This window comes from Pyxicephalus adspersus, chromosome 5 (assembly GCF_032062135.1).
Source record: "Pyxicephalus adspersus chromosome 5, UCB_Pads_2.0, whole genome shotgun sequence".
Classification (NCBI taxonomy): Eukaryota; Metazoa; Chordata; class Amphibia; order Anura; family Pyxicephalidae; genus Pyxicephalus; species Pyxicephalus adspersus.
The window spans coordinates 769,370-781,123 of record NC_092862.1 but is presented as its reverse complement, the minus strand read 5'-3'; the positions used below and the strand labels follow the sequence as shown (position 1 = coordinate 781,123).

Below are 11,754 nucleotides of genomic sequence, written 5' to 3'. Positions count from 1 at the left end.
TAATCCATAGTAATGACCATGGGGGAAGAGGGGGTAATCCATAGTAATTACCATGGGGGAAGAGGGGTAATCCATAGTAATGACCATAAAGGGAGAGGGGTAATTCATAGTAATGACCATGGGGGAGAGGGGTAATTCATAGTAATGACCATTGGGGAAAGGGGGTAATCCATAGTAATGACCATTGGGGAAAGGGGGTAATTCAAACAAATTACCATGGGAGGAGAGGGGTAATCCATAGCAATAACCATGGGAGGAGAGGGGGTAATCCACAGTAATGACCATGGGGGGAGAGGGGGTAATCCACAGTAATGACCATTAAGGGAGAGGGGGTAATCTATAGTAATAACCATCAGGAGAGGGGGTAATCCATAGTAATGACCATGGGGGCAGAGGGGTAATCCATAGTATTTACCGTGAGGAGAGGGGTAATCTATAGTAAATACCATGGGGGGAGATTGGTAATCCATAGCAATGACCATTGGGGGAGATGGGTATTCCATAGTAAGGATCATGGGGGAAGAGGGGGTAATCCATAGAATTGGCCATGGGGGGAGAGGGGGTAATCCCAATAATGACCATGGAGGAGAGGGGTTAATCCATAGTAATGGCCATGGGGGGAGGGGGTAATCTATAGTAATGACCATTGGGGAGAGGAGGTAATCCATAGCAATGACCACGGCACCACAACCCACACTGACCCATTACCATGTATTGCAGTGGAATTGTAAAGCAAATGTTTTCTGAATTGCTTTTTTAAGCTGCTGTGGATTAAGAATCCAATAAAAATAAATGTTCTTTACTGCTGCAATGCATGGTGATAACTGTACAATGCACATTCATGCCGTGGCTGTGAGCAGAGCCTTTCAGTGAATTGTTATTATGATCATTATGCTGCATGTTAGGATACAAGTTATAAGGTGCATTGTGGTATGAATTATCCCTCATTACTTTCCTCTGCTTTATAGAACATTCCATTGGTGATTGTAGTTTGCCATGATTTATGGTTGGTGTTGCATTCTGTAACCTATTGCTGCTTATCATTCGATGCAGATGTTAATGGCCCCCGATGGCGGAGTCTGCGCCGCTTTATCATCTCATCTCTGAGAACCTTCGGAATGGGGAAAAAGACCATGGAATCCCGCGTGCTGGAGGAGGCGACTTATGTCAACTAACTGGTGTCTGAGATGGAAGGTTGGAGAAAATGATGTTTCATTACTGAATCTCAGTTTGTACCCAAAGAAGGTTGCCAACATTGCAATATATCATATATGACTCACCTCAGTTATTCCTTAATCAGATACAATCCTATATACATATATATATATAGTAAGGTTATGGATATTTTAATTTATGGATGGATACTATAGAACAAAAATGTACTGTGGACCAGACTGGTGATCTTCTCATCTGCAAGATGGACTTTGCTTAACCAAATGTGCAGAAGAAGCTTCTGGGAAGCTGCTTACTTTCGTCCCCCAGCTCCTGCAGTTATCTGTATTCTACAAGAATCTCAGCATCCCAACTAAGTGTAAAGGATTCCTGAATCTCCGTCAGGTGACATTGTTTTTGTCTTTCCTCATGGTTGGACTTTGGGTCAGGCTTCATATTTGTAGGAAGGAAGAGACCTCCGAGACTACACAAGATTCCTCTTAGACTTTTATTGTATCTTCTGTCTCCCAGTATATTGTCTGTGTTTGTCCATTGCTGGTGTTTTGTGAATCAGTCTGTTGGGTGTATGGAGGACAATGCTTCTTCATAGATATAATATGGTAAGGAAGCCTTGTCACTCTATGACAGGAAGTGTGTTACTGGCAGGATCACTGGGTTAAAATAAAATATTTCAAAGGATTGGTAATCTACAATATATTACATTGTCACAGGTTTGTATTTATTTCCTTTTTGTCATTTAGGAAAACCATTCAATCCGAGGCTGATCCTATCCTGTGCTGTGGGGAATATCATGAGCTCAGTGCTGTTTGGGGAACATTTTGACTACAAAGATCCAAAATTACATGATCTGATGACGCGTGCCATCGGACACATTAAAATAATTTTTTCCCATTCGTATATGGTAGGTTATTGGGGGTGGATTTATCATTATAGGATGAAATGGTAAATGATTATGAAGAATTGGATCTTATGTTATTTCTATGACTCGAGGTACAGTAAGTAGTAAATGTATTGGTTCAGGGTAATGGGTAGAATTAGGGAATGAGGGCAATGGTCAGGTTTTAGGGTACACTGGTAGATCAGGTGTTTTGGTAACGCATCGGTGAAGGAGGGCAGTGGCACATCAGCCTGTCTAGGGTGGGAAGGGGCAATAAGAGTATCTCCTCTGTAATATTGTGGGCTTTATTACATAATTAACCATTAGAAGAAAAATCTACACATCTCCATACAAATGTTTTCCTAAAATTTTGGGAAGCAACTACATAAAATTCTTACCAGAAATGCCTTTTAGGTAAATGTTTTAGGAATGATTTGCAATGTGTGAAAACACACTGAAGTTTTGTCTCCTGCAGATCTTGAACATTTTCCCGTTCCTCCTCAAGCTGCCAATATTACCAAACATCATCTTTAAGGAACAGTTCTACCTGCAGAAATTTGTGCTGAAGTACATTGAGGAGCACAAACGCACCCTGAATCCTGAGGCCCCCCGTGATTTCATCGACCATTACCTGCTGAAGACGAAGGAGGTGAGTACACTGATCCTCATCCTTTCATCCTCAGTCATTGATAAGCACTGCACATATTGCAATAAACCAGCCAATCAGACACAAGATTACTTTGTGGAATGGTAGTCTGACTTTTCATGTTTATAAGGTTTTAGCTTTAAATGGCTCTGTACACTTTATATTCCGCCCTCTGATGATGAACAGCCCAATGTCATATAAATGAGCAGAGTGAACATTGAAAGTGTAAATCTATGATTTCTATATCCCATCTCCTCTCTAATATTCTCTCTCCTTTCCCAGAGCCAGATGAAGACCAAAGCAAGGCTCCTTCCTTATTTTCTCTCCTTCCTTCTCTTCTCCTTTCCCTTCTCATTTGCTCTTCCAATCTCCTTCTCATCATTTCACCTTTCTTTTCTCCACCTTTCTGTTCTCTTTTGCTATCATCCTTTATCTCCTCTCTGCCCCTCTCTTACTATCCTCACTTTTCATCCTCTCCCTCTCCTCCTTTTTCATTCTCTCTGCACTTCTGGCATCTCTTTTCTTCTCCCCTCTCCCTAACAATCTTCTTATCTCCTCCTTTTCTTTATTCCATACTCTTCCTCTCCTTTGCCTTGTTTTCTGTTCTCTTTCCTTTTCCCCATCTCCCTCTTTCTCTTTTCTCTTGTTACCATTCATTTTTCCTTCAATCTTTTTCCTGCTCCTTGGATTTCTACTTCTTTTATTTCTTCTATAATCTCTGTCTTTCCTACTTGTCTTCTGCTGCTATTTCTCTCTTCTCATCTCTTCTTTTCACATTTTCCTCTCCCCGATGTTGCAAAACAAACACAACGCTCATACACAAATCTTGCAGCCCTCCTGTAGAATGTAGCTGTTTGTAGCTTTCTCCTCCATTGTGTCTGTTGTGCACTCTCTTTCTGTATAGATGGAGCATGAAGAAGACCCAGATTTCTGTGACTCGAGTCTCCCTAATATTGTGGTGGGATTATTATCGGCAGGATCTGAGACCACTGCTTCCACCCTGAAGTTCATCCTGGTCCTCATGGCTCACTATCCTGATGTCCAGGGTAAGATCAATGACTGACCGTGCAGCAAATAGTAAGAAAGTCTGATCTGTCATAAATTCACAATGATCAATGTACAAATTAGAAGAACATGAGAGTGCGAATGCGCCGCCGTCCGAGATGGTCGCCTCTTAGACGGCTCAGTTCCCTCCGGATCCCTTTCTGGCCCCTGTAGCAGCGGAAATCGGCAGCCATGCGAGACACCGGCAAGAAAGGACTCCTCTGGTCTCCCTGCGCCTTTGGAGCATGGTAGGGAAGACCGGCAACAAAACTAAGGAACGCAATCCACGGCCTCAGACTCTCCGGCCGGCCACTAAGATGCCGGCTCCCAAGGAGTCACACATGGCAGCAGTCCCGGGGGCACAGGAGAGGGAGAGCGGCTCCCTCGCTGGCATGAGAAGAGGTGCAATGGACAGTGGATGGGAGAAGAGCGTCTCTCACTCCCCCCAGCAAACAATATGGGCACTCAGGAGTACCCCAGCCTGGGGCAGTCACAAAAGTCCCCTTCACAATTGTCCCCACAGGGAGAACAAGATTCAGTTCATCATACAGGGGAAGATTCGTTTCCAAATAGTCCTAATATACTGACATTGTCCACAGGCTCCAGATACAGTGTGTTAATGCCAGACCCCATTGAATGCTCACCCCCCCTGATCTGCCAGCGGAGGAGAACAGGCTTTACCAGAACATAGCAGGCCTATTGCAGTCAGAGTTGGCCAAAGTTACGGTGGCTATTACAACTGAAGTGCGCCAAGACTTGCAGTCATTGGGTGCACGTATTGATATGTTTGAGAAAAAAGTGGATGAGACAGTGTCGCAAGTTAATCAGAATTCCAAAGAGATTTCTGTGCTGCACACTCAAATCGCGCTGTTGCAAGTGCTGATTGATAATAAGATTAGATATCAATGGGCCTTCCCCTTGAGACTGATTTTTCAACTACAGGGGAAAAGTTTTTCCTTTTCCTCATTTGCTGAAGGTGAACAACTTCTCAAAGATTTGGATCTGATCCAGGGGGCAGACAGCCGCTCTACACCGGACAGGGAAGTATCTACTTCCTTATACCCCTTTGGAACAAGGTCAAAATGCCTGGAAAGCATTCGTAGAAGACTTCTTAAATAGTTCACATGGTCGCTATCCTACCCCTTTGGTGGGGCTGTGAATCCATAACATGTTTTACACTATTTTAATATGTTTGCTAACTTAACCCCAAGCTGGAGAACCTGGGTTATTATAGATCCAAGCTGGTAGAATGAGGTTGTTGGCTGTTCACTTGGGGTTTCTAAAGAAATGGTTGATATGTTAAACATGTGCTGCCTTACTTTATTAGGTCCACCGGTGTTGTTTTTTGTGGAGGTGTCTCCATTCTCCTAATCCGAGGTTAGATTATATGATATTGGATATTGTTTTTTTGTACTTTTTGTTAAGTGGCTGCCGAGCCATCATCAACCATGAGGCCCCCCTGGTTAGTTGCTTAAATACTTTGTTGAGATTTGTTTTGCTGGGGTCCTGATGTGTTCATATTTGATTTTTAGAGGACGTGGGATCTGGGGGGGTTACACATGCCCTCCAGTCTCAGGGAATTTAATTCGGGCCCTATTTATTTACCTGGGCCTGTAGGAAATCTCCCTGACGAGATGGAGCTCGATGGAGCTCCTGGGAGCACAGGAGGTGAGGCTGCCCCTCAGGATCTGGGAGCGTTTGTTTTCTGGGGTTCGGGGGGGCCCCCTATCCTCTCTGGTTTACATTGTAACATTTGGCTGTGCCAAATGCTTTTGTTTTTTTCTTTTGTTTTTTATGTCTTGTTTGTCCTGTCTGTGTCCTGGTAGTCCCCTCCCTGTTATCCCTGAAGGTAGAGGAAGTTTACTGATGATTGGGCTGTCATTATATCCCTATGTCGTCTGACTCTCGGGCTGGGTCTGTGAACCTTAATAAGTTGACGTTGCTTTCTCATAATGTCCAGGGCCTTAACTCCCCGGTCAAGAGATCCAAGGCATTTCATTATTACAATTCACTAAAAGTTGATGTTCTAGCTTTACAGGAGACTCATTTTACCAACAATTCAGCTCCGAGGTATTTTCATAAAAACTACCCTATTTTTATCATGGCCAATTCTGATAAGAAGAAATGTGGGGTTCTCCTATGTTTTATTAAGAGTCTGAATTTTGTGCCACAAGAGGTTTTTAGGGACCCGGGGGGCAGGTTTCTGGTGGTCATTGGCTATGTTGGTATACAGCTGATCACAGTGGTATCCTATTATGCGCCCAATGAAGGTCAAGTGGCATTTTTCCGTAGCCTCCTGGGTGAAATTTGGCCCAAAGTACAGGCTCCCTGATCTTGCTAGGTGATTCTAATCTAGCTCTTGATCATATTTTAGATAAATCCAAACTGGGCAGATATAAGGACCCCCCGAAAAAGAGCCATGGTCTCTCGCTCATGTTGTGACAATGTGACCTGGTTGATGGTTGGAGGGAACTGAATCCATCAGCTAGGGACTACACATATTTTTCAGCTGCCCATGACCAGTATACGCGTATTGACCATGGCTTTGTTCAGTCTCGTATGCTCCCTAATATTCTGGGGGCCCGGATTTTGTCTACGCCTTGGTCTGATCATGATCCATTGGCAATATACCTCTCAGGTTTTAATCGCCCATGGACTGGGTTTCGTTGGAGACTTAACGAAAGCTTGGTTTCAGACCCGCTGGTGAAGGGGGAAATAGAATCATTGCTAAGTAACTTTTTTCAGATCAATGTGGCGACTGATACATCTCCAGCCGTCAATTGGGAGGCCCACAAAGCCTATATTCGAGGGGAGCTGATCAAACTAGGGGCATCACGCAAGAAGGCCCACAACAAATTGATTGAAACTGGCCTTAATGAATACCTCCACTTACAGCGACAACATAAGACTGCCCCTCCATCCGTGCCGAAGTATCAGTTAGAGGCTAAACGCACTGAACTTAATCTACTACTCACTACTAGGGCGGAAAAATCGATTCGCTGGTCAGCCCATAAATTTTATCTGTGGAGCGATAAACCGGGTAGTCTTTTGGTAAATAAACTTACCCCCAGACCCAAATCACAAGCGTTCCCCAAAATTAAGGTCAGGGAAAAAATATTGAAGGCTTTTGAAGATTTCTATGGCAATCTATATAGCTCTGATGATTCCATCACTGAAATAAGCATTGACAGGTTTCTTAATAAGCTCGATCTACCTAAATTACGTCCCAAACACAAGGCAATTTTGGAACAATCATTTACGATCGAGGAAATACATGGGGTGCTTAAATTTCTTAAGTTGGGCAGCTCACCTGGCCCGGATGGTTTTACTAATTTATACTACAAAACGTTTTGCCCTATATTGGCGCCACACTTAACAGACTACTTTAATTATCTGCGTGACGGACACTTCCTGTTAAGAGACACCAATAGAGCTTATATTAGTGTGATTCCTAAGCCTGGTAAGGATGCTTCGGAAGTGGCGAATTACAGGCCGATCTCGTTAATTAACTGTGATCTTAAACTTATGACGAAGATCCTGTCAATGAGACTGGGCTCATTTCTAGGAGTGTATGTTCATCCGGACCAGGTGGGCTTTTTGCAACACAGACAGGCTCCGGATCAAACGCGAAGAGCAATAGACCTCATCTCAGTGGTTAATTCCAACTGGGATGGGGGCCCCTCCCGTAAGGCTATGTTGCTTTCCCTCGACCTTCAAAAGGCTTTTGATAGTATTTCATGGAAATACCTGTTTCAGGTTCTTAATAGGATGGATTTTGGGGCCCACTTCATTAATCTGCTGTTGGCATTGTATGACTCTCCTGAAGCAAGGATATCGTTAGGAGGATTTCTCTCCACGGCCATTCCAATCAAAAGAGGGACCAGACAGGGCTGTCCGCTCTCTCCATTATTGTTTGCCCTAGCTATTGGAACCTCTGGTTATTGCTATGCGTATGGATCCTAATATTCAAGGGATAAACTGTGGCCAGGTAGAACATAAATGTGCCCTCTTCGCTGATGATATACTGATGTTTATTACCTCTCCAACCACCACTCTGCCCAATTTAATGAAACTATTGGACAACTTTTCTTTGTGTTCTGGCTTGAAGGTAAATAAATCTAAGTCCCAAGCCATCAATATAAATATCCCTTTGGGAAGGCTAGAGGGTGTGCGTAAGAGGTTTGACTTTAGTTGGCAAGAGGAATCCATTCAGTATATTGGCATACGGCTGACTCCTACGTACAATAGTCTTTATAAGGCTAATTATACAGGTTTGTTTAAAAAACTCCATGAGGATCTGCGTAGGTGGTCTCATGCCCCTCCTTCGTGGCTGGGACGGATAGTGGCTGTCAAAATGAACTTACTCCCCAGACTACTTTATTTGTTTTGCACGCTCCCGCTTCAGGTCCCCGTAAAAGAGTTGGAATTTTTACAGGCTAAAATAATGCATTTTATTTGGGCTGGGAAGAAGGCCAGAATACGAAGGAACACTCTTTTTGCACCAAAGCGAAGGGGGGGTCTGGGGGTCCCAAATTTAAAGTATTATTATGTAGCGGCACAGATAGCACAGACCTCGTTGAGCACTTTACATGGAGCTCGTCCCTAATGGGTGGAAATAGAGAATCAAGACAAATTCTCGGGATCAATAGAATCCCTTATGTGGCGTAAAAATAGTGGACGAGGGACTGTGTTAGGTCCGGCTTTGTCCCACTCCATGCAGGTTTGGTATAAATTCAAACATTATCAGCAACTTACCTCATCCCATAAACCCCAACCCCACTATGGAATAATCCGGAATTCCCACCGGGCTTAAGTTTATCTAATTTCCATTGGTGGATCTCCAAAGGTTTCAGGAGGGTGAAGGATTTGATTGATGTTAGGGCAGTGTTTTCCTGGGAACATTTAGTCAGTAGTTTTGAAATTCCTCACACGGAACATTTTCGCTATAGACAATTGTCATCATATATTAACACAGTAATTAAAGCGGCCCCGAGACCCATGCGCTCCTCTGTATTCGAAAGCACGTGCCTCTCTCTAGCTTCAACCAAAAGGCAAATCTCAGTGATCTACTCGGCCTTAGTAGCCCCTACCGATAAATTGCAATACATGCAGGACTGGGAATCTGAATTGGGTATTACATGGGATTTGGAAGAATGGTGGGATAGGGTGGATTCCCTCTCCAGGATCTCCCTAAATTCTGCAATGATAGAAGCTAATTATAAGGTAGTCCCTAGGTGGTATCTCACTCCAGACAGACTAGCGAAAATGTTCCCTTCAACTTCTCCTTTCTGTTTTCGGGGCTGTGATGCGAGAGGTTCAATGCTACATATTTGGTGGTCATGTCCTATAGCCAGAAGATATTGGGACAGGGTGTTCGATCTGATATCTACCGTTCTCCATCAACCGATTGGTAGTACTGTTGAAGCAGCCATGTTTGGCAGGCTTGACATGTCCCTCCCTGGTCCCTCAAAAAAGTTGATTGGAATGATATTACTGGCAGGCAGAATCTCTCTGGCCAAAGCATGGAGGTCCCCCTCGATATCCTTGGACCCTATACACACTAAATTGAACTGGATTATGGTCAATGATAGATTGACTCACACTCTAAAGAATTTGTTGGATAAATTTGAAGATATATGGGAACCTTGGATTGTATTTAACAATATGTAATATATAGTTTCAGCCTCCCTGGTGAGATATAACACGCTAATGTTAACGGTCTGACCAACTTCCTCTTCCCTCTCCTCCCCTCCCAGTAGTTTAATTGTTCTTTGTTTTGTCTCTGTTTTGTTTTATAACGGGGACGCAGGCTTGGTTTATTCTACTATTTAAAATTTAAATTTAAATTTAAAATTTCGCTGTGTATGGGTTTACCTTTATCAACAATTTCAGATGGTATATCATGTTCCCTAATTCTTTGATCTTAAGAAGTCATTCCTATTGGATATACCAGGGCTATAGCGACTCTGTGGCCCAGACAATACCTGATTCAATAATCAATGTTCATATATATACACTCACACTTTGCCGTCCCTTGTTTAGATAATTTTGTTAATATCTTGTATTTTATGTTGACTTAATTGTATTTGTACCTGTAAAACTCAATAAAAATATTGAAAGACAAATTAGAAGAACATAATCCTGCCAGGTCTTTATCACAATGTAAGCTCCTGACGGGGAGATCCAAGCTCACAAATTGTAGTGGGACAAATGGTGATAGGAAATGCAAAAGTCGGAGCCAGAACCAAAGGTGGTGGAAGAAACTTCCAATGGGTTTTCCTTGCTTCTTTGACAAGTCATTTTCCCTAATGGGCCAGAAATTGCATTGAGAGAAGTTTTATCTGACTGGGGTTGTCACTAGAGATGAGTGAATCGAAGCTGATGAAGTGGAATTCAATCCAAATTTCAGAAAAAATTTAATTCGCAACGAGTTCGAATTTCCTCGCAACTTGTGGTAACGAATACCAATTTTTTTTTTAAACGGTGGCTACACATGTGAGGACATGGGGCAAGGAACTTTGGGAAGGCGGGATGACCCATAATGCCATGCATGCAGCCAATCAGCAGCCAGCCAGCCCTGTGATGTCACAGCCCTATAAATAGCCTCAGCCATCTTGGTTTGAGGAGGGAGTGTCTGGAGTGCAGGGAGAGACATGTGCAGGTGTTAGAGAGAGTGATAGCAAAAACCTCATTGTGAGAAAAAAACTCAAAAAAACATTTATAAGTGCAAGGAAAGGATAGGGAGGAATCATTTCATAGCATCTTAGTACAGGGAGAGACATCTGAAGGCGATAGGGACAGTGCTGGAAAAGCGATTTATATATAGCCATTATAGCCCTGCAAAATATGTAGAACAGAAGGTGGGCCAGTCCTTGATACTGTCGGTGTCTGCCAAAGTGCATGGCAGCGCCGACGTGTAGAGCTGTAACTACGGTCAGGGACAATACATGTCGGTAACGGCTCACTGGGTGAATGTGATTCCTGCACAGCCACACCAGCAACTTGGCCAGGTGACACCGCTTCCACCTCCACATTCTCACGCCGCTGGTCCTGTGACAACGTCCGCCTCTTCCTCCTCATCCCTCACCATGTCCTCAGCCTCCACTGCAGGGACAATTCACAGTGCCCCTCCAGCATACCACATGTGCAGGGCACGGCGGTGTCACGCTGTTCTGCACCTGGTTTGCCTGGGGGAACGGAGACACACAGGAGAGGAACTGCTCTGTGTGATTCATAAAGAAATCGAATCATGGCTTTCTCTGGGACAACTCAAAATCGGAACCATGGTGAATGACAACGGTAAGAACATTATGTCTGTGCTGCGTCATGGAAGGCTGAGACACGCACCCTGCATAGCACACGTCTTCAATCTGGTTGTCAAGCGGTTCCTGAAGTCTTCCACCCATCTGCAAGACATCAAAAAAATGGCCAGGAAACTTTGCATTCACTTCAGCCACTCGTACACCGCAAAGCACACCCTTCTTGAGCTGCAGCGGCAGAACAGAATCCCCCAAGATAGGCTGATATGCGACGTTCCCACCCGTTGGAATCCCACCCTTCATATGTAGGACCAACTATACGAACAGAGAAAGGCCATCAACGAATTCATGATGATCCAAGCGGATAGGAGTACTCCTATGTGTAACTTTGATGTCAGCCAGTGGCAGCTCATGTGTGACACATGCCGTTCGCTCAGGTCCTTTCAGGAGGCCACGTTATTTGTCAGTCGCCAGGACTACGGGATGAACAACATCATTCCACTGCTTCATCATGTCCTGGAACAGATGCTGGTAAATCTGGCTGGTCAGGGTACTGGAGACATGGCGCCTAGATCTCATGGCCACATGAGCCCTGTGGGGGCTGAACTGGAGGTGGAGGACATTGGAGCAAAGGCCCCAAGAAGAACTCGCCTGTCCACCCAAAATGTGGAGGGACTGACCTTTGTCAAGATGAATCAGGGGTGGATCCGCCAGGATTTCCACCCACCAATGCCTGATGCATCTGTTTAGATGAT

The 11,754-nt window shown here is 44.1% G+C and overlaps 1 protein-coding gene across 1 annotated transcript in view; it reads left to right on the top strand.

Annotated features, from left to right (window-relative positions):
* The first annotated feature begins 118 nt into the window (after nt 1-118).
* LOC140331861 (cytochrome P450 2C29-like) overlaps nt 119-11,754 on the top strand; it is a 16,144-nt gene continuing 4,508 nt past the window's right edge. Inside the window, 5 exon segments of the mRNA XM_072413195.1 lie at nt 119-131; nt 1,054-1,194; nt 1,914-2,074; nt 2,526-2,699; nt 3,601-3,742. Coding sequence (XP_072269296.1) covers nt 119-131; nt 1,054-1,194; nt 1,914-2,074; nt 2,526-2,699; nt 3,601-3,742 — 631 coding nt within the window.